Consider the following 23,015-nt stretch of genomic DNA (forward strand, 5'->3'; position numbering starts at 1 on the left):
TAAGGTAAAACCAGACTTCTTAAACTGATTACTTTAGGGGTTGATGTACACAGCCTGTAGCTCTTGTTTTCTCTTCAGTAATGCTCTCCTACCTCTTGAAGTTTGCTCAAGGAACCTGTGAAGTTTGCATCCAGATGGTCAGGCTGAAGGATTGCAACAGACCACAGGATGAACACAGTTTTTGTATTTGGTTTAATGGATTATTTTGCCCATTTTCAAGTAACCTCTCTTAGCATAGTGACCATGTTTTGTCCTTGCAGGTGGTGGTGCTCCTGGAAGTCCTGAGCTGGGGTCAGCTGGAAGATGACTGAATACAAGCTGGTGGTGGTGGGAGCAGGTGGTGTTGGGAAGAGTGCTTTGACGATACAGCTCATTCAGAACCATTTTGTGGATGAGTATGACCCCACGATAGAGGTAAGTGGCTCTGGGCATGGGGTCTGTCTGTCTGCATGTTTTCCACTTGCTTTTCTCCACCTTGTCTCCAATGCAGAGCATGCTCAGTTTGGTCTCAAGTCTGAACTTGAGCAGGGATGTTCCTCTGCTTTGCAGAACTATTCTGAGTCACTTTGTGTGTGTTCAGAGGTTGCAGAGACTGACTTAACATCTCCCACAGAAGGGTAGTGGTGTCTGCTGAAGAGAGGTGACATGGGAGGCAGCAGAGACAGGCAGAGCAGGACAGGGGCTGAGAGGCAGCACAAAAGTCTTCTTTTCTGATGAGATGACAACGTAGGGAGGGATTAAAGGTTTAGAATTGAAGAGCCATTTTGTGCCTGTGCTTCCATTTCTCCTCCCGTGAAATCAGAGTAAATGTATTGACTTTTTCTGCAGGATGTTTTGAGCTTTACTGATGAAATGGGTTTTATCAGAGCTTGGTTGTATTATGTATGTCTTGCAGTTTGAGCAAGATGTGCTGAGCAGCTGAACTGCTATGGCTTCCAGAATGCTGCCTCTGCTTCTTCACAAGGAGTTAAAGGCGGATGTGTGTGTCTCAGTCGGTGTGGATGGCAGCACTGACCTGTTTAGCTCAGCACCCTGCCTGAAGATGCAGGCAGGGACCCTATGGTCTTCACAGGCTGTATGGGGGCAGAGGGGGATTCAGTGTTCAATATCCATTGTGATATTATTATTTTCTTTAATTTTTCAAAAATATATTCCATTCTCCATCTGCTTCACCATAGTTAGTGATGTGCTAATTAGCCTCTGCATGACTTACACCTTTGTTGGGCGAGACATAGGCAGTAGCCACTGCACTGCACGAGGAGTAAAGTCCACCCTGGGAAGGCAAACTGTAACTCTCTCATGCCTCTTGGACAACAACCTCCCTGTCTGCAGTCCTAAAGGATTTTCTACCAGATGTGTATAAATGCAGCTGTGGTTTCTGCAGTTATTATTATCATAATGGCTAAAGGCCCCAGCTGGGATGAGAAATCTATTCTGGTAGGTGTTGTATGTGTAGTCCCCACCCTGAGGAGCTTACAACTTACATAAACAAGGCAAGACAAGGCTTGGTAGAAAGGCAGAAATAGTTTTACAGTCCTACAGATGGGAAGGAGAGAAAGCACTTAAAAAGCACGTGCTATTACATCATTTGGCCAAGGTCACCTAGAACGTCCATGGCAGAGACTGGAATTTAATTTAGGGCTCCTGAGCCTCCTTGTTTATGGATGCAATTGCCTTTGTCCCCACCTCCTCTCCCCTCATGTAGCTGTCCCCATTAGTATTGTATACTTTTCTCAGAAACCCATTCCAGGTTGTTTTTGCTAAAAGAGTGTTCATGGAGAGCACCCTCCCTGGGGAGACATCTGCAAGGAAGCATCCTCTCTTGGACCTTAGGTGGGCAGAGGCAACTCCTACCGAGTGATGTGTTGGGTTTTGGCATCCTGTGGTTTTTTTCTCCAGCTGCCTGCTCCCTGTATGTACCCTGCAGGGAATTTTCTCCATGTAAACAGGCAGCAGGGAATGTAAACCCTGCATGGCATTTCCCAGCACACCCTCTTCACCCTACGCACTTCTGCAGTGCTCTGGGAGACGCCTGCTCTCTCCTCCACTGTTCACTCCAGCCCCATTCTGTTCTTCTCCTCTTCCAAAAGCTGCCACAAGCTGCTCTTCAGCCCTCTTACCCCTGGTACTTTTCCACCTGCAGGTACCACCAGCCCTGATGCCTTTGCAGCTCCCTTGGTTGTGCCCTGCTTTCCCTGCTACCCTGGCCAACTACTGATTCATTTCAGGGTGATTCCTTTTAATTATGCTTCATTTTATGGGGATTTAAGAGACCGAGAGCTACCTGCCAGCCATCCAAATGTGACCAACAAACCACCTTCCTGTGACTAAGCTGCTTTGGATCATGCCCAGGAGCTGACTATGACTGTTCAGCCAGCTAACAAGCAGCACAGCAGTGCTGAAAAGAGCAGGATAAAAGTGGGGGGAAAGATGATAACGTGCATGGAGCAAAGGTGTTGCCCGCTGCCCACATGGAGTGAGCACAGGCTGTGCTGCAAAGGGGGTGCCAGCAGATTGGGGTGCACTGAGAAGATGTTCCCCAGAGCAGGAGGTGTGGAGATTTGTCCCCTGTCTGGGGTAGAGACCCTGACTGGGTATTTGCTCTCCTCCTACCCTCCTGATTCACCAGTGCAAACGTTTGGCTCTGTAACTCAACGCTGTCCACCCCACTACAGCACACTCTCACAGGCCAGCTCTTGGACTGCCAAGGAGCCTTAGGACCTTTGTTTTGGGAACAGGAGGGCCAAGGTAGCAAAGAAAGGTATGCCACTGGCATTGTCCCATGGTGAATAAGCAGGGATGGAATAAAGGGTTTCACTCTGTTGAGCAATTCTTTGGTTCATCTTCCAGCTCTTAGCAGCTAGCTAGTAATGGGCTGCCCAAACCTCTGGTCATATCCTGACTGTAGTGCTTAGCAAATGGGCCTCTTGGTCTGGTCCCCCAGCACGGCTGGGATGCTCCCGGCATCTGCTTGGGATCTTGAGTCTGAACCCCAAACAGATGTTGTTTCTGCTGCCTGGCACTTCACAGCTGGGTCTGGCTGCATTCCCCTCTGCTCAGGGTGGGGTGGGACATGTAGGGCTGCAGAGGAGGGCTGAGGCTGCAGGGTGCTGCTGTGGGCTAGTGGCAGCCATGTAACCTGGTTGTGTGGCAAGGACAGCTGAGCTGCTATCCTGAGCTTCCTGGGGAGGGGGAGATCGAATGAAGCTGTACACAAAGAATTGATGGAGAGAGCTTGTCCCCTTCCTTTGCAAAGCATCCTCTGCAAGATTGTTTTATGTCTCTGCCTTGTAAGCCAGCTGGCTGGCCCTATGGGTATCCTGTTGATGACCTGAGCTGAGGTGTGGGATCTCTTCTGTGTCAGCATGCCTGGGTGCTGGTGAAACATCCCGGAACTAGGGACTTGGCAATTCACTGTGAACGTGTGTGCCGAGAGGCTGGTCCTCTGTCCCAAGCCAAGGTGCAGAGGTGGGAGGATGCTTGTGGGGCAGAGAAGGCACTCAGGTCCCCTTGCACAGAGGAGGCTCCAGAGATACATTATTGATTAGAAATGGGAGCACATTCCTGCAGGGCAGCCTGCCAGTTGCCTTCAGAGCAGTTGGCTGAAAGCCAGCCTTTCATTCCATGCTTATTCTCGATGGGTCAGCAGTCCACTTTTTGGGAAGGCATAGCTGAGAAGGTTGTGGCAGAACAGATCTCATCTCTGATTTCACAGCCCTCTCTGCAAGGTGAGGAAAGACTTTAATTAGCCCCAGCAAATGACGTTGTTGTAATGAACCAAAGGATAGAGGCCATGTTGGCCCTATTCCCTTTCTGTGCTGCTGCCGGTCCTGTTGGTGCCCTTTGCTGTGTCAGCTGTTTGTCTGCAGACCTGCAAAGCTCATCTGATAACATTGTTGTGGTCGCTGGAAGAGCAGCTGACATTTGAATTAATTTTAAACTGCAGCCATGGCGAGTGGCTGCAAAGCACTGTGTGCTTGTACTGCTGACTTGTACCTTTTCCATACCTTTCATTTTGGCTTCCTGCTCTTGCTGACAGCTGAGGATGCTGCACTGTCCACAGGGGATGGCTATTGGAGAGGGATGTCCTCCGTGCAGGGCTGCCCCACAGCATCGCTGCTGATGAGACTGAGCTCAGGAAGAAGCATAGTGGGGAGGAGCAGTGCTTTGAGGAGCCTGCTGTGAAAATGAAACCTTTTGAGGGATGCTCTGGGTGATTTCCAGACCTTCTCACATCTACGACAAGTTGTGATTGCCTTTGCTGCAGGGAAAACCCCCAACTTCAAAGGACCTGCCTGGATAGTTCTTACCTCTCATGGAGCCCTCTGGGCACAGAGAGGTTGTGGGAAACACCCTGTTCACTGTGTGATTTTATTTTATTTTTTTCTCATGTTTAAAGAAGAGATTTACCATCAAACTCAGTGAAATCTTACTGATGGCAGTATTGCCTCTGGTGCCTGATTTGAGATGCATTGGAGGCACTGGATTTCCAGGTTATCTTAAACACCTTCCAGGCCTGCAGATCACAGATAGTGACTGGAAGCCCTGGCTGGCCAGAGCTCCTTTCCTGAGTGTCCTTCCTCATCCAGCAGAAGGAATTGGAGCTGAGACTAAACAATGCTTAGGAAATACTTGTTGAGGGCTACGTGGTGTAATGGAGATGAAGCTGCACCTGGTCTGCCAGCGGCAAGGCTGCGAATGGGGAGAGCAAGCTGGGAGCTGTCTTCTCTGTGGTTCTGATACACAAGGAGAAACTTGCTTAGCTGCTCCCTTTTTCCTTTGTTTTTTTAATTATTTTTCCTTTCCCTCCCATTTTTGAAAGAGATTGAGTCGTCTCTAATGGAAGCTGAACACAGGCAGAGCATGACCTGGCATCTTCCTAGGGATGCACTCGCTGCATCCCTTTGTTTAGCCAGATCCAAGCCCTCCCTTAATGCATCCTCCTTCCTTTCCCTCTCCTGGCCTGCAGGATTCCTACAGAAAGCAAGTAGTCATCGATGGAGAGACCTGTTTGTTAGACATCTTGGACACTGCAGGGCAGGAGGAGTACAGTGCCATGAGAGACCAGTACATGAGAACGGGGGAAGGATTCCTGTGTGTCTTCGCCATCAACAACACCAAGTCCTTTGAAGATATTCACCAGTATAGGTCAGTATCCTGGGAAGGGCCCTTTCCCTCTTGCCCTGTGCAAAGGGAGAGGCCTTGCTGCTGCACTCTCCTGCCCACCCTTTTAGATCAGGCCCCATAGTGGAAGCACAGACTGCCAGCAAAGACAATTAGCTCAAGTGGCCATTCCCCAGGGAAGAGACAGTGCAGACGGCTAATGTCAGTGACTCCAATAAAACCCTTCCAAAGGGATTGCTTGTGGCCTTTGGGGACCTGGTAATGTAATGTTTAAGTGTTTATGGTGACTAAAGAGAGAGCTGATCCTGTATGACCCCCCTCCCTTCTTTCCCTAATTAGTGAAATTGCTTTGTTAGCGCAATCGATCTCTGAGACTTTTGCTGGCCCCAGAGCGGGGAGGGGAGGCTGGGAAGGACAGGGAGAGCTGCTTGCCCTGCTGTCCACTGACATGACCAGGCTGTGATCTTCCAGCTGCACACGTGTGGAGAGACTCCTGCCCCACTGGAGCTTGGCTTCAACCAGAGCAAAGATGGAGCAGAAGGGGAGTCAGGGCTCCTGTGAGGTGATTTGCCCAAGCAGATGTATGGGGAAGTGATGACAAAGCAGGGACACTGTCCCAGTACCCATCCCAATTCTCCTCTCTGTTGATGTCATCCCTGCAGAGCTGAAGAGTCAAGGGGGTGATGTAAACACAGCAGGAATCTTCCCTGTTTACCCCCATGCTACTTTAGGGAGGGACTCTGCTTGTGCCTTTTTCTGAGCCTTGGCTGCGATGGCAGGCACTTGCAGAGGATGCAGGATATGGCTCTGCCTGTCCCTTCTCTGTCACGGCCCACAAAGAACTGTGTATCCCAGTCCCTCATCATAAACCAGGCTCCCAGCAATCCTGTTGTTCTGAGGACAGGCACATGCCTTCCTTGCTCCATAGTCAGAGGCGCTGCTTGGAGCTGTTGAGATGTTTCAGTCTCATCCAAAAGGCTGTTCAGTGTAATAGCTGCACAGGTGCACTAATTTGGCTTCTTTTAGCTGAACCAAAGGACAAAGGATGGGATTTTCCTAAAGCACCTGAGGGATTGAGCAGCATTCATCCTTGTGCTGGGGCTGGTGCCCCTGAATTGCTTGCAGGATGGCTTGATTTCAAGTCATCATGATGTAAATCACTAGCTTTCATCTCCTTTAGCCTGTGCTCTTTGTGTTTGCACTTTTAAAAGAATATTCCTCAGAGAAATGCTTGCTCTCCCTGGTTAGTAACCATTTGGAGGTATCTCTTTTCAGCTAAGTGTAGCCTGTGCACTAAATTTAGTTACTTGCATTTGCTGATCAGGATGTTACACAGAACATTTAAATCGCTTTATGGCATATCATGCATATAGTCAGACTTCATTTCTATGTTCTACTACATTAGAAAAAGGTGATTGATTCTTTTGCGCATGAATGTCCAGCTGCCTTTGGATGGAGATTTGCAATTAAAATGCACAAATCGGCATTTAAAATCTTTTATTTGTTAAATTAAAACCATATTAAATGTTCTGGACCCATGAGCAAAAATAAAAAAGCTGTTTTGCATCTGAAGTTAAATGATTTATTAAGCAAAGGAAGTTATTGTCTATCAGAAGGGAATTGAATGGATTTTTTGTGGTCATAATGGCCTTCAAGATTTTTAGGAGTGATAGATCTCATCCTCGCCCACCTAGTTTTAGATCCAATGTTGGAATGAAGAAGTGAGCATTACAGCTTTTTTAGTTCCCAGTTGGTGAGTGACCTGAACTAAACTGAAAGGGAGCAAATACTGCCTGTGCATCTGCAGAAAAGGTTACAGCTGCCAAAAGCTGCTTTATTAGCTCAGCAAATTCTGGTTGCAGGTGATTTTTTATTTTGGGGGAATTACTTGATCTAAAATGTTGGAAATAGCACAGGTAACTGCTTGAGAATTAATTTTTATTTAACTTAAACTTAAGCTCGTGTCTTAATATAGATTGTCATAATTCAAGTTGTCTTGTAAATAGCTGCATTTAAAGAGAAGAAGTATGTTTAGTTTTCATTTCCAGAAGTGCCCTGTTTTGCTATTTACTCACTTGTGTGCCATAGTTATTTACATTTTCCTGAAAGCTCAACACAAGGCGTTCAACAGGAGCGAGGGTAGCTGTCAAATCCTAACAAAGAAACTGGCAGGGAATGTTCTGGATCTGCTCCTTCACTTCTTCACACCTCCTCCTCTTGCAGGGAGCAGATCAAGAGGGTGAAAGACTCAGATGATGTTCCCATGGTGCTGGTGGGGAATAAATGTGACCTCCCTGCGCGGACAGTGGAGACCCGGCAAGCGCAGGACCTGGCCCGGAGCTACGGGATCCCCTACATAGAAACGTCTGCCAAAACCAGACAGGTAGGAGGAGACTTTTAAACAAAAGGCTCTTTTTCTCTTCTTTCCTCCACTGCTGCCCTGGAGGGGCAGGAATGGGCAGGCACCACCTTGCAGACAGATGGGTGTGAGGGCTGGGCTTAGTTGCCTCCTCAAGGCTAAATGTTCCCTCCCAGTCCAGGCTTAAGCCTCCCATCACAAGAAGTGCATCATCATGCTGTGGCAGCAGTGAAGAGAAGATGCCTTCTCAGGGCCTTCTCCAAGGCTCTGGAATAACCACCATAATCACTGCAAGTCAGCTAAGCTCAGGTCACTTGGTTAACCTCATTCACGGTCTATTTTGGCAGAACATACCAGTGCTGAAAGAACCATGTGGAGCTCCCAGAGCACAGAGGTAGAAATGGAGCTGACCCCTTCAGTGGTCTAGTGGTGGCTTTTCTCTTGGGTGGTAGACCTCATTCAGACTGCTGAGAGCTGATAAATCTCAGGGATTTCAGAGATCCTTATCCTGACGGTTGCTCAATTTTGCTCTCTGTTTGAGGGCCACACTCAGGTCCTTGTTAGTCTTCCCAGCTTGGTTCTGTACCTTTAACTCTGCAGTCTTCACTGCTGGACAGTGCTAGGGACACCGTGCTGGGGAGCAGAGCCCTCTCCTCTCTCCACTGTCCCTCCTCAGAGTGGGCAGCTGCTTCAAGCCCTGCTTTTTCCCCAGGGTGTTGAGGATGCCTTCTACACCTTGGTGCGGGAGATCCGGCAGCACAAGCTGCGCAAGCTGAATCCCCCGGATGAGAGCGGCCCTGGCTGCATGAACTGTAAATGTGTGGTATCGTGACTATGGTAAGTGCTGGAAGCAGGACATGAGGTGCAGTGGGGGAACGTTGGAAGCAGGGCAGGAGGTGGGTGCAGATGCACTAGCCAAACAAGTGCAACAGGATCAATTTCAGCAGCAAGAATTGTTTAATTCGAGAATTGTTTAAACGCTCCTTTCAGACTGATGGAGCATTTTTCTGTGAAAACACAGGTAAGTCAAAATTCCCACTTCCGTCAGGAAGTGTGTGGCAGGAAAGGGTTGTTTATTTCTCCCCCTCATTTTGTGCAACAAAGTTCTATGCAACTGAATATTTAAAAAAATACTATTTTTTTGTGCTTTCCCCAGGAAAGCTTCTTCCCATGCTGCTGTTCTGAAAGAGGAGTTAAGCTGGTGTTGAAGGTGTACAGATCACTGCATGCTCACCAGATTGGCTCTAGAAGGGTTCATATGAAGAGCTGGCTGGGTGCATTACCTCCTAATGCACTCACATAAATTGCCTCATCCTGAAGCTTTAGAGCAGACCTGTCTCACTGTGAAAAGTCCTGTGTTCCTTAGAAGAGTTTTCCCCATTAGATAAATCCCCTGGGCTATTTGGAACTGATGCAATGTTGAGAATTAGCCATAAGGGGGCTGTTTGCTTTTATAAATTGTGTGTGCTGGAGCCAGAAACAGTATTTTTCAGATTGTTTATGTTCACTTGCCTGTTTTTCTTTCCTCAATTTTTTTTTTAATTATGAGTTTATTTAAAACACTGCTGGACAGCAGTCAGGGAGAGTTCCTATTATTGTCTCTCTATGTGCTGGCTGGCTTTAAGTGAAAGGCCTGGGAACATCTGTCTGTGTAACCAACTCCTTCATGGCAGAAAGTTAGAGAGGGGTAACTAGGGATGAGTCCACCAAGGAGATCACTATCTAAGGACATCTGGGACTGGGACAAATGTGTGCATGAGCATTGCCCTTAATGTCTTTTGGGGATTCTCTCAAGCACCTGGACTGGTCCTTCAGCCCTATAAATAACTGCTGGAGCCCTAAAGAGAAGTGCACTGTATCCAGAGATGGTGTTAAGAGGGTCTGCTGAAGGTGGAGATGAACAGCAGGTTTTCTCTGATGCTTTTTGAACTAGAAACCATGAGCACAGCAGAGCTCTTCCTCCTGCCCCCCACTCCCAAGGAAAAAAACCTAACAAAACAGTGCTGGCAACGTTTGCTTCCTATGAGCAAACACCCACCCCAGAGCCCCACCCCTCCCTCCCAGCTGAGGCATGTGAGGTCGGCTGGGGGCCGAGCTGAATGCTGTGCCCAGCACACTTATCACTGCTAAGGGAGATTTTCCAGATGTTTGTGTCCTCCAGATGTTCAGGAGCGTTTCCTCCGGATGGGGATATGAGCTCAAGGCTTGTTTCCTGCTCTGGCTCACAGCTGACAGCATGGGCTTGGCAGGCACTGCTGCTCCTTACACCTACCACCAGGAGCCCAATCCTTGGCACAGCCTGGTGGCAGCACCAGCTTGGGCAAGTAGGGCTGGGAAAGGGTCACTTGGAAACACTCCTCTCTGTTAAGAGAACATGCCCTGTGAGTTGCCTGTGTCTTTTCCTGCTCAGGCAGAAACTGGAAACCAGACATCCCAGCTTAATCTAGCTGCAGTGCCCAAGAGCAGAGAGGGAGGAACATCAAGGCACAAAAGGAGAAGTGAGGCAAAGACATGCTGGGATTTGGGGAGAAGAAGGGTGGGTATTGTGGCCAACAAAATTTGGCTGCATTTGCCCTGGACTCATTTTGTGGTTCCCATCATCCCTGGAGGAGGTGGAAAGATCTTGCCAAACAGTGCCCCTTCCCACAAGGAGGTTCAGAAAGAGGCAGAAGCTCTGGTGAGGTGCCCAAAGCTCACCCATCACCGACTCCAAGACTTGTTCCCTTCAGGAGATGTACAGATGCTTTGCTGAGACAGACCCAGACTCTAAGACCTGTGTAGCCTTTTTGCTCTGTGGGTACTAACAGGGTCATCCCAAAATGTGAGAGGTGAGTACTGGGAACAGCCCTGCTTGTTCTGACGGGGAATGGGTGCTCATGAGTGTCCTCTTCTGTTTCAGCTGTCTGGACCGTGTCTTGGCGAGGTTCCCACTGTGCAGTGTGCAAGGAAAGAGGTGAAGCAAAGGAAGAAGCAAATGGATTCAGAGGAGGAGTATTGAGGGGGGGGAAAGGAGCAGGACGAAGAGGACAGGGGGAGCATGAGGCCCTCCAAGGACTATCTCGCACTTCACCCAAGCCTGTGGCAAACAACTTTTTTTTTTTTTTATCCCCATCCCCTCATCCTTTGGCCTCCTCCCACCCTGGCAACTGTACAAAGCCACAGATTGAATCACAGTAAATTATTATTTGATCGTCTCAACAAATCACCTTGATGGCTGTGTCCTCCTTCCAGAGGCTGCTGCTCCTGGTGCTCTGGAAGGATCGCTGGTGGGATGGTGGGGAGGAAAGGGTGCTGAGATTTTCCCTCCACAGACCAAGGTCACGCTGTATATCATGGAGGTGATCGGGGTGGGAGAGACAAGCTCTCACGGCAAGACAGCTTGTCTCTGTCTCCAGCAAGTCTTGGTCATGTCCTCCCCAGCCCACCTGGAACTCTGCTGGCCCCAAGTTTTGGGAGGGTGGAAGAGTGCAACCAGTCCAAGCCTGTCCTTGGCACCCCTTGAGTGCTTTGCTTTCAGCCTAGTCCTTGTGGGATTTATGGCCTCAGATGCAATGCCTGGAAGGGAAGAAGCATCAGCGAGGATATTCGAGAGCTGCTTTCACTTCAGCTGGTACCAGTTTGTTGCTTCCCTGATTCCTTTCATGTCAGCTCTTTCTGGCACAAGACCTCCCTCCTGTATTGTGCTCTAGAGGTAGAATTGGGGCTTCCTGGTCCCTTCCAGCCCTAGCTATGCTGACACCTGTATAGCACATACAGCTTGGGCTGCTCCAGTATGTACAGGTAAGCAAATCCTTGTCTGCCCTGTGCACGGCTTCCTGACTGGTGAGCATGTTGAGAAGGGCTCTCCTGCATTGCAGAAGCTGTCAGGCTGCTCAGCAACTAAGACTAAAGAATTCAGGCTTCCAGTCCCTGGGTTTCAAGTGGGTAAGAGTGTTTTGGATTAGGGCTCATCTGTTTGGAACCCTGTCTTTGCTCAGCTCTGCTCCTTTGGGATTTTTGCCTGAGGTCTGACCTACATGCATTTTACTTGCAGCCCCAAGACGAGGCATTGCATTCAGTGCAGTGGGTAGCTTGGTAGTCACTGTCTTTCCCTCTTCCAAGATATTGCACAGGCTAATTTACCGGGCGTCCAGAATTAGAAGCATCAAAGGGGGAAGGTGATCCAGCTGAGTGCGGCAGGGAGCTGTTCTGCGTGGGCTAGCCCAGGCCTGAAGAGGTGCTGGGTTTGGCAGCCAAGGTTGGTCTGGGTTGGGAGCAGCAAGGGTGGTGTGTGAGTCACATGCTTCACATGGCAAAACCAGTAAAGAAAGCCTGGTCATCCCCAGCACAAAGCCACAGCCCACCCAGGGCTTCCCAGCATCCTTGCAAGCAATCTCCCATCCCACTCCCTATCCTCCATCATGCCAGGCAGCAGCAGAATTAAAGCAACAGAATTCAACTCTCGTGCTCCGTGGGGGTACTGCCTTTGCTTTTGGCCTGGGCAAGAGAGGACTTGTGCTAATGGCTTGCTTTCTGTAAATGCCTGCTCTGAACTGCTGTAGGGCACAGCCCCCACCTTGGCTGCAGCTGCCTGGCACCCTGTTCCTGCAGGAGGACTGATACCAGCTCCTGGAGTGGGAGAAGTTGCCTGAGGGGAGAGTGTCCTGCCTTTAGCTGGGAGTGCTGTTTACAGCAGTCTGTCCCTGTGCTGGAGGATTGCTGAAGATGCTGAACCTAGTGTTACATGGTGGGACTGAACAGAGACTCCCAGAAAACTTCCCACTCTGAGTTGTTCCAGGTGTGAAGACTGGAAGAATGGGGGTTGTTCCTAAAGTTGGCATCTTGTGCACAACTGGCCACAGGACAGCAGTATTTTGTCCTTCTAGAAGATGACACAGGGACCCTTGCTTGGTAGTGTTACTGCACTAGAACCTGTTGCTCTTCATCTGCAGTAGGACTTAGCCCTTTCTTCCCCAGTGAAGGATAGGATAGATCTATCTGGAGGCCTTCAGAGGAGAAGTAACACTCTGGTGCTCTCTCAAGGACTGGGTGGCTCTAACCACTGAGAGTCTCCTTTCATTTCTGGCTGGGAGACAAATGCCACAGTCAAGTACTGGGAGCTGTGGTAAAGGAAGCTGAGGAGCTCCAGGGAGTGCCAGGGCCAAGGTGTCTTCACAGGGCAGGCAATAGGTGCAGTTCCAAGAAACTGGCACATCTTGGTGAGGATTTGCTGGAACAGCACTGGCCAGAATACAAACTACTTAGAAGAGTTTGGTGAGGAGCAGGAAGCTGAAGTAAGAGCATCTCCCTTTCAGAGAGGTTTTGCACTCAGGGTAAGATTTGCAATCTTGTCAGACAGTCCTGGTCAGTAACAGACCATCACAGGAGCTGGTTAGTTTTTTGCTGTAATTGGATCGCAAGAAATCCAGACTCAGGTCATTGTTCAAGTCCCTGCTAAAAGCTGGAGGTAGGTTAGGAGCAAAAGGAGGTGCTAAAAGCTTGACACCACAGATCTTCTCCAAAAACCACCTATTAATTGTGTATTGTCACACTGCATCTTTGTTCCAGGAGGAAAATCATGACAGATCAAGATACATACATCAGCTGTGATCTGGTCTGATCTTTCTGTTGGCAAAAAACAGATTGTATCACTTCTCTCGGGTGGAGTTGTTACTCTTGACTTTGCTTTTTCGCTTGTTACTTTGGTGCTGATGATATGGGGACAGGACATCATCTTGCTGGCCCCTGACAGGCAGGAGGTCGGTACATGAGCTCACAGTGTGTTCTGATGTGCTAGCTGAACTTCTCGAGTCTGAAAGTAATGCCAGGATTTCAGTTTCACTGGAGTGAATGTAGGTTTGGAGAAGAAATGGAGGGGTCTGGAGTTCATTTTCCCCCATAGTTATTCAAGGCACTTTTGTTCTAGAAGTACCTAGACTGGAAGATGAAGTTGTCAGACACTGCAGTTGTTTCCCTTATGATAAGGAGTCTGTTCTGTACCTCAGTTCTGCTTCAGAGGCACGAGCTCAGGCGAGCAGAATGTGTTTTGATTATTCCTGTTGCACAGCTGAAGCAGGAAAGGAGTCCACAGAGGTGAGCTTTTTGCTCTATTTGAGTACGTCAGCTCATCTCTGGCTGTTGTGATCTCTTCAGCTGGTCATGGCAAAGCTGAACTAAACTTGTGCTGTGCTGTGGATCTCCAGCCAGTGTGAAAACCAGCTCTGAGAAGGCTTCGGTCAGCCTCCTGCTGATTATGTTGAGGCTGCATATCCCACGATGGAGGAGGGCCACCTTCGAACCCGTACTTAAATTACAGAATAGCTGACAAGGTCTGTTCTAGTCTGGTCAGGTCCAGATGTCTCAGGACAGGCATATAATACATGTTCTCCTCTCACATCATTCAAGTGCCCCACACCCTCTTACAGAGGGGTTCGGGCTCCAGAGATATCACAGCTGAGTCAACTGCCACAATTGCTTACAAGTCCTTAAAGATGCTGATCAAGTGCTGGAACAGATCTCATGCCTTTTGGTCTGTGAGGGCCTCCACAGGAGCATTCTCCTAAGCCAGCACAGAGAGTGACTCCAAAGCAGGTGAGTGCATGGTGCTTGCCGAGGGCTTTGGCAAAGACCTGGGTTGAGCAGGAGCTGGCAGCAATGACTCAGTGCTGCAGTGAGACCTGAGATGTGAGGGTGGTGGTGGGGGCAGCTGAATGAAAGGCTGAGTATTACAGAGCAGCTTTGGTGAAATGCTGGCCTCAGTGTGGTTGGGTAGAGGAGCAGACCAGGTTTCCCTTCTGGACTACAGCCACTGCTGCAAACCTTTCCAGCCTAAGCAGTACTTCTGTATCACTTCTTGCCTTCACCATAAAGGTAAGCAAAGCCACTCAGGAAACAGCTTCCCCAAGTCTGTTGGCTTAGATGTTCCAGGAGCAGGTCTCTGATGTGAGGCCAGGCTGAGTGGCCTCCGGGGCACCAGAGTGGCCCAGGTTCTTAATGGATGGCTGGAAGGGGGTCTTGTGATATTGCATCCCATGTAGCCACAGGTACCTCTAAGGGAGCTCATACCAAAACTGGAAGTTTCTTAGTTTCTTAGTTTACTTTTCTCTAAAGTAAACTAGTAAGGAGGAGGAGCCTGTTTTACTATGTGGAAGAATAGCCAGGCTTTAGTGATCCCAATCCCTTGGACTCATATCTTCATGTGTGCCTTCTAAGCCTTCTGCATCCCCATCTTGGGCTCTTTTGTAACTGCTACCAGTGAGTAAGGATGCCTGTGGGATGGGTCCACCTGCTGCATCTCCTGGGGAGATAGTTCAGCTGTGGATTGGTTGTCTCCTGGTGTCCATATCCTTCTAGGTGAAGAGGATGCTGGTGTGTGCCCTGTGGGCCTCCTCAGCCTCTGAGGCAGTAGGATTTGGGAGATGGTTTGGGAAGTGGTCAGACCTGCCTCTTTAAACTGCCAGGCTGTTGTTTTCTCCATATACTGCTTTATACCTGGGGATGCGCTGTAGGAAGGGGGTGACATTGCTCAGAGGATGGTGTTACAGCCACCATCCTGGCCCCCAGCAGCTGGTGTGAAGGGGAAGAGGCAGATGGGCTTGGCCCCATGTGCAACTGCTTTCACAGAATCACAGAATTTCTAGGTTGGAAGACACCTTTAAGATCATCAAGTCCAACCCATCTTCTAACACCTCAACTAGATCATGGCACCAAGTGCCAGATCCAGTCTTTTTTTAAACACATTGAGGGATGGTGACTCCACCACCTCCCTGGGAAGATGATTCCAGTATTTGACCACTCTTTCTGTGAAAAACCTCCTCCTTAATTCTACCCTGTATCTCCCTTGGTGCAACTTGAGACTGTGTCCTCTTGTTCTGTCTGTTGTTGCCCGGAGAAAGAGACCGACGCCCAGCTCACCACAGCCACCCTTCAGGAAGCTGATGAGAGCGATAAGGTCGCTTTGCTCTTGCTATGGGTTGAGTACAGGGTGTGTAGCGTAGGAGAGCCATGGTACCAGCCCTAGCAAGGGCTGCTGGGTCTGCCCTTGCTCTGCTCCCCAAGTCCCATCCACTGCTGCCATGGCCCCTCTGCAGCACACAAGGAGCATGACAGCAGCATGCAGCTCCCACAGGTGCCACAGCAGCAGGTGACAGATGACAGCACAGCAGCACCACCATGGCAGTAGGACACAGCAACACGTGAGCAGCAGGTGAGCAGCACAGCAAGGCCAAGAAGAGGAATGCTCCCAGGCCTACCCAAACCCCACCTGCATCTGCCAAACTGGCTGGGGCACAAAGCTGCCAGACACAGCACACCCATCTCTCTCCCCCTGCTATATCTGGGAGCAGAGCCTCCTAAAGCAGCACAAAGCCTTGCTCCCTCCCTCAACTTCTCTGCTCCAGGCTCCACTTAGCATCAATTATTCAGTGCCAAGTGGCTGAAGCCTTGTGGAGGCATGCAGCAGTTGAGGAGCTTTCCCTGTCGTGGGAGGTGGGCAGGGATGGTGATGAGCACAGCCAGGGCTTGGCTGAGAGGCAGCAAGCAGCGAGGACAGACCTGGTCTCCTGCCTGTCCCAGCTCCTGGGCCTGCTGGTTTGGCTGTTCCTGAGCCAGGAAGGACAGGAGCCACAGAGAGCTGCCAGGGCACTAAAGCTGAGCACAGCTTGGGGAGTTTGCAATTCTGCCTTGGAGACCAGCCCTGGGAGCTGGAGAGCTGCTGTGAGGACAGCAGTGGCTCCACCTGGAAAAGGGGGATGATAATACTGGCAAATACCAAGTGCAGAGGAAGAGGCAGTGGGAGGACCAGTCCCTGGCTAAGACCACTAGGATTTAAGCAGCAGCCTCAACATCATCTATGACAATCATTTGCTGCTGATCCCAATGCTGTTCATCGAGTGGTTATCTGTAACCTTGGGCTTTGGGATTGTCCTAAGCTTTGTCCCCTGCCAGCAGCAGTCAGGCCCTCGGGGGCACAGGAAGGGAAGGACTCTCTGCAGTGGGTGCTTGGCACCCCAAAACCATAACTGAGAGCCCCATCAAGCACCAATTCAAGGCTGGGTACCTCTGTGGCTCCTACACTAGCTGGAGGGATGCTGTAAGAGGAGGTGGTGGAGCCATGCCTGTCCCTGGTCCCTGCAGGGACAGGGTGAGAGTACCACAGCCACAAGGCCACAACTGGGCAAATGCAGGGAGCCTGGGGATCAAGGATACCAATAAGCAATATCCTCCTCCATTTTTTTCAACAACCAAGTGAACCAAGGCTGTTTAATGGAGGAACATAACCCTCAAACCTAGCACAACTCACCTTCCCTTGGGGAAGCTGCCCTTCTGGACACTTCTGCAATCTCCTTGACAGGGATGCTGTTTTAGCAGTTGGATAAATGCCATTTCTAAACCCTGCACTGCCCGTCACGTAAGTAACTGTGGCAGAAATTCAAACCTGGTCCCACCTGGCACTGCCTGACAGCCAACAGGTTCACGGGAGCTGGTGGCTGGGAGGTGACACAAAGCAGCTTGTGCAATGAGGCTGTTTGTGAGCACCTGGAACATAGGAGGGTTGAGGTTTGCTTCACTCCAGTCTGGGGATCTCACCCTTGGTCACAGTGCTGCATCCCTATGCTGGCATCCAGTGAAATGGCACCGGAGGCGTGCCAAGAGCTGCATCTTCATGCTGCTTCTGTGACAGCAAACACTATGGTGTTCAGTGGTGCTGGGGCTTTCTTTTTATTTTTCTGTGGTATTTCAGACCAGGTTTTAATCTGTTAATATAAATGAGTTAATTTAAGGGCACTGGAGAACAATTTTTGTTCCTGTTTGGCCTCTTAAGTGTGGCAGGGCAGGAATAGAAGCAGGAAACCCAGCCTACAGCACTCAGTGGGTGATAGACACATGGGGATGCCAACTTCAGGCACTGCTCTTAAATCCTAGGGTGCCATTTAGCTACTTCTGACCCCTCCATCTGCTGTCAGTCTTTGTGCCCTCTGTGCTACTCTGGCAGAGACAGACACCCTGTGTTTACCATAAACATGCTGCTTAGCACTAACTGGCAGCTTTCTCTCGGGGGAGCCAGAACACTGCTCACTGCTCACATTTAACACCTCAAAGGCAGCTGTACCATCGTCATCTAAGCCCAGGAAGCCCTGGCTGTGAAATCTGGGGTGTGTCAGAGGTACTGCTCACGCACAGCTTTTTAAAATGCATCTTCAGCTGTCAGCAGCACCACCTCACACTCCCAGTGGCTGCTGTAAACGTGACTCAGCTCAGCCCTGACTCACGAGTGTGAGTCGCACCCACCCACCCACCTGCTGTGCCAGGAGCTGTGTCCACCCGCTCCCCCTCCCATCCAACCTCCCTACACTGCCTACAGACAGGAAAACAAACTCCAAACACAAAATCTTGGCCAAAACACAAGCTTCAGCAGTGCTGCTGATCAGCAGCTGTGTGTGAGAAGGGATGCTGCCCTTTGCTCAGCTGGGAGAGGACAGTGGTAAGTAGAAAAGAGCATTTTGCTTTTCACTGCTGCCGGGGATGCCTGTATTTAATTACAATAGAAAATCAGGGAGGAAAGCAGAGATGGAGCAGGATGTACCTGTTGCAGCTGAAGCATACACAGTGAACCAAGCTAGAAGTCATCAGGAGAAGGCATCCAGTCTTGGTGCAGCTTCTGTTACTGTAAGAAACCTTGTGGAGTCTGAATTTATGCTAAACTTCTTTAACCATTATTACTACAACCATGTAAAACACAGCATCAAACACTGGACAGTTTGGATCAGCATAAAAAGGAATGATGGACTTTTTTTCCCAAAAAAACCCTTCCTTTAAAAAAACCAAACTGAACAAACAAAAAAGCAGACATATAAACGTTTTTTTCTTAAAAGTAATAATTATAATACATTAGAAAGAGTCATGAAAGAAGCGTTCCACGCTGTAAACAAGAAGAGCAAATAAAAAGGAAAGCAGACGGTAGCCAGGCTCTCAAAGTGCATGGCCAAGAAACCCTAACCTCAACCTCTGGCCCCTGCTGGAGCTGGGTCCTGTGGCTCCTGCTGTCTGCCAGTGCTGCAGCCACTCAAAGTGCTCTATCACAAACAAACAACACAAAGAAAAACAAACTAAACCTAAAAAACCCAAACCCACAGCATTGGTCTTTACCTCTACATGGAAGGCAGCAAGGCCACCATTGTGTCAGGGTTGCAAGGGCAAGGATGGGGGAGCTCCTTTCCCATGTTTGCTCACAGTAAGAGTGGTTTTTGCTGAGGGGTCGAGACTGTTGCAGGGGGCTGGGCAGGGCTGCAAGTGGCTTGGTTAGGTAATTTGTCCTGCTGAGCTGCCACCCTCATCCTGCTCCTTCCCTTCCTAATCCCAGCAAAGGAGCTGAGGCTGGGCCAGGCCCTGCTGCTGCAGACCCACCATGGCTGCAGCTTTGTTGCAGCAAGAGGCAGAGGAGACAGGAGTGGGCATCTCCTCATGCATTGATATGTTCCAGTGAGAGCATCACATCAAGGACAGCAATGCATGTTGCTGGTGGTTCCCCCAGGCCTGAAGATGACTGAGGACCTTACTGCTCATTCCCATTAGGGCTTGGAGAGAAAGACAACTCCCAACCCTTTCGCCATCAAAATTCATGTTGAACATCATGCACCAAATGCCATGCAATGAGTACTGTGCATTTGACAGCTCTCCAAAATTAGAGCAAACCACCTTTTTAAATGTTAATACTACAAAACATCCCAGACACACTGTGTGAGGAGTCTGGGTGCACAAGCAACATGATGTGCAAAGGCTGTGTGCCTGAAATGAGGGAAAATGGGTTAAAACAAGGGGAAAGAGGTCTCAGCTCTTGCATGCGTGATGCCCAGATGCATTAGAAGGAGTCCTTTGTGGGCTTCAAGGAGAGGACAGAGCCCCAAGCTACAGAAGCCAAGTCGTGACCAACAGCTCTCAGATGCTTCTTGTTGCTTCCCAGTAAGTTCCTGTGGCCAGCGGGCTGCTAGCAAAAGGCAATGGATATCTGTCCTGAAATACTGCTCAGGTATTTTAACACACAAATAACATTTAACTATGCACAGTTATGGAAAAACATACTCTAAATTAAAAACAATTCAAGCACCATTGTCCTAGAAAGGACCTGTGGTGTCTCAAAACACAAATACTGAACATTCAAAGAGCACTTTTCCTCAAACAGCAATGCTTGATTCCTCACAACACCCCTGCGAGGTAGCTAATAGGGTTTTCCCTGCTCTGCAGAGGGAGAGGATGGGCAAGGTTGGAGGCTCAGTGGAAGAAGATGGGGTCTGAGACAGAGCTGGGGTTCCAATGAAAGCTGAGGGTGCTGTGGTCTGGCTGGCTACATCCGAACAAAAATCCAGTGCTCCCTTTGACACTCCCTGCTGCAAACATAAACCACCACATGTACACAAGGCAAAATAAACCCTGATAAATCATAGAACCATAGAATATGCTGAGCTGGAAGGGATCCACCAGCATCATCAAGTCCAGCTCCTGGAACCCACAAAGTAATTTAGTGGAAGTGTTCTGCTGGGCTTTCAGGTAGGCTTTAGATCAGGTTATGCAACTGAAGGAGCCTTTGAGATATAAAAAAAAAAAAATTAGTTTTCAAAGTCTCCTTAGAACTTAAAGGAGCTTTTGTCCAGGATCTCTGTTGAAGGAATGGGAATCCCCCTTGCAGTCCCACCTAAGGTGGCACTTGCAGCTACCCCTTCTGGACAGCAAAGTCAACTCCAGCATATCTGGACTACTTCCTGCTTTTTCACTGATCTGCCTTCCTGATGAAGTCCCTTCTAAGGGTGAAGTAGATGCTGGAATCAGAATTTTGGACCAGCTCTTTCTATGAGGTGTCTCCCCAGATCCCTGCACATCTCCAGCCAATGGCCTGGGCTGTGCAGCAGCTGCACCTTTGGATGGGGAGGAGATGGACAGACCTCTAGGCCTTGGTGCATGAAGGGCAAGCGGGCATGTGGGTACCCATCATGTCCAAGTTTCCTTCCTGTTGTTAATTCTCTGTAGGCTCAACAGAAAGACTAAGATCAGGTTCTGGGCAATGTGCTCCCCCTTCCCCAACTCCTATGCCCTTTCCACTCTGACACTTAACTTACTCAAAAGTGGACTTATCTGGGGCACTGTGATTAGATGCCATCACGCGTCCAGCAGCTTGGTAGTGCAGGCAGGTTTCCTGAGCCAGCAGCCCCTTCTCCTGTCTGGGGAACAGAAAGGCAGCGAGCCTGCTCGCTGTGCTGGCCCTGGGAAGGAAAGGCCAGCAGAAAGGGCACTCAGCCCAAGAGACCAGGCTCCACCTTTATCACTGTCCTTGTCACTCTGAGAACCTGGGAAAGAACCACTCTGCTGGCAGCCCCCCACTGGGGTGACACCAAGGAGATGTCCAAGGGACTCAACAGCTGTTAAATCTGTCCTCCTAAACACCATCCACCATGGCAGCAGGAGCTAGATACAGCTGCGCACTGCTTTGTGGAATTGCATAGAGGGGGCAGCGGGCTGCCTGTGTCCTGCCAGGATGCCACGGCACTGCCTGGAAATTCTGCTGCCTACAACTGCAGGTCCGGAAATTGAAATAAAGATCTATTGCTACAAAGGCCTTTGAAAGCAATGCTGTAGCTGCGCCAATGGGGCATTGTAAAGAAAGCATTTCGGATTCTGACACCTTGTGCCTGCTTGCTTGGTCGTGGGTTCCCACAGCAGACAGGAGCAGGAGAAAACACGCAACAAACTCACCAGCCCTGCCTCTTCCCCCAAGTGATGAGACTTGGGGAGCTTTGAGGAACAAAAAATGAAAGCATTTTCCAATTTGTCCATAGGAAACATGCAAATCCAATCTGCTGGCGTCTCCTAGCGCTGGTGGCCACCGCTTCGTCTCCTCGCTGGGTGCTCGTACCAAAGCACAGCGTGACGTGCAATGGTGCTGTGCTGTCACCCTGACAGCCCTGCTGACAGAAGGTGATCCTGTAAATGGGGCAAGGGTGCTTCTCCAGAACCCACTTCTTCTCCCTTAACTTTCCCTTCCCCATCCCCACTAGAACGTCACCGATTTGGGCAGCTTTGCCAGGGAGGGAGAGCCTGAAAGGAAACTGTTCTCTGAGCGCGATTTGGCAACCTGTGGCGGTAATTTTGGTTTGGGGCTCAGTGGGGGTCGTGGGGCTTTCAGTGCATTTAATGGTTTCTGGAGGCTTTTCTGGACCTCCACCTCCTCTGGGTCCGGCATAAGAGATGGTGGCATGGTGGCGGTAGACAGAGGATGTCCAGTCTCTGACAAAGGCAATGCCACCTGCTTTCTGTTCAAGAAGTCCTGCTCTGTCGCATGGGCCAGGTGGAGGGGAGTGGTGGTTTTGATAACGACATAGGGGCTGTTCCCTTCCACCACAGGGGACGGTGCCCGCTGGGCGGGGCAGCCCTCGGCCAGCCCTGCTGCCTCCAGCTCTCTGCTGGACAAGACAGGCACACTGCCCCCTGCCTGCCTGTGCGTGGGCAGCACAGCCTCAGGCCAGCGCGTGGTGCTGGTGGCACTGCCCAGCCCATTGTGCTGCAGGATGAGGAGCTCTCCTGTGGATGCAGCTTTGGATGCCGAGCGCTTCAGGCCCATTTTGTCCGGCAGCACCGCCCTGCAGTGCCTGTCATCCGCCGCCTCCTCCCCGCGTTCGCTCTCCAGGGAGCCATTGCTCTGTGACATGCGGGAGAGCTGCTGGCAGCCGGCTGGCAGAGGATGGGGGGCTGCTTTGAGCACTGCGTCTCTGCTCAGGGAAGATGCCTGTTCTCCTGCTGGCAGGGCAGCAGGATTTGGCTGCCATGCTGCCTGGTCCTGTTCTCCTGCTGGCAGGGCAGCGGGATTTGGCTGCCACGCTGCCTGGTCCATAGCGGAAAGCTCAGTGGTGCTGGAGTCAGGAGGAGCCGGCCTGTTTTGGAGAGAGGAGTCTAAGGAGCTGTGCTCAGCTGGGGCATGGAGGGAGACTCCATGGTCCACCACGGCACAGCCAGGAGCAAGAAGAGGCTGCTCTGGAGGCAGGACCGTGGGCTGGAGGTGTTGCTGGGCCTGTGTCTCGCTTGCCTTCAGAAGAGATGATGGCTGCCCGTCCATGATGGGCTCCACCTGACCCTCCTCATCTGGTGGCTGCCCACCTGAAACAGGCGCTTTCGTTGCTTCAGCTGCTTCACTACCCTGGAAGGTGAGACTCCTCGCTTCCACCGCTGTCATTCCTCCGGGTGTGCCAGGAGCTCTGTGGGTTTGGGGCTCCCTGTCTGGAGTGTGCTCACCCACCTGGCCATTCTGGCCATTGGCTGCTGGGTTTTCCTTTATGGCTACTGGGTTGAGGGAGAGTTCCAGGCCCAGGGGTTTCCTTGGAAACTCCTCAGGCTTTGCTGCATTGGAAGCAGAGAAAACAAAATAAAACCCAAACTGTGCATCAGTTTGTGTTTGCATGCCTTGAATGTAAGGAAGGCAGATGCTTCCACACGACAGGTGGCAGCCCCTCTGGGCTGCCCTGGCTCCCAGGCACACCAGTGGGATGCTCTGGTCCCTGCTGGGCTG

General features: G+C 50.3%; 2 protein-coding genes across 4 annotated transcripts in view; one reads left to right on the forward strand and one right to left on the reverse strand.

The window, feature by feature from the left end:
- The window catches only part of HRAS (HRas proto-oncogene, GTPase), a 41,410-nt gene extending 30,725 nt beyond the window's left edge, over positions 1 to 10,685 (forward strand). For all 3 annotated transcript variants that reach the window (XM_030949048.1, XM_030949046.1, XM_030949047.1), the window contains 5 exons: positions 261 to 414; positions 4,970 to 5,148; positions 7,348 to 7,507; positions 8,196 to 8,320; positions 10,383 to 10,685. In XM_030949048.1, coding sequence (XP_030804908.1) covers positions 304 to 414; positions 4,970 to 5,148; positions 7,348 to 7,507; positions 8,196 to 8,315 — 570 coding nt within the window. In that variant the 5' untranslated portion in view covers positions 261 to 303 and the 3' untranslated portion in view covers positions 8,316 to 8,320; positions 10,383 to 10,685. The remainder of the gene's footprint in view (positions 1 to 260; positions 415 to 4,969; positions 5,149 to 7,347; positions 7,508 to 8,195; positions 8,321 to 10,382) is intronic.
- Positions 10,686 to 18,274: 7,589 nt separating this feature from the next.
- The window catches only part of LOC115904182 (USP6 N-terminal-like protein), a 75,149-nt gene continuing 70,408 nt past the window's right edge, over positions 18,275 to 23,015 (reverse strand). Inside the window, exon 16 of the mRNA XM_030949373.1 lies at positions 18,275 to 22,846. Coding sequence (XP_030805233.1) covers positions 21,507 to 22,846 — 1,340 coding nt within the window. The 3' untranslated portion in view covers positions 18,275 to 21,506. The remainder of the gene's footprint in view (positions 22,847 to 23,015) is intronic.

Source organism: Camarhynchus parvulus, chromosome 5, assembly GCF_901933205.1.
Source record: "Camarhynchus parvulus chromosome 5, STF_HiC, whole genome shotgun sequence".
NCBI classification, from domain to species: Eukaryota; Metazoa; Chordata; class Aves; order Passeriformes; family Thraupidae; genus Camarhynchus; species Camarhynchus parvulus.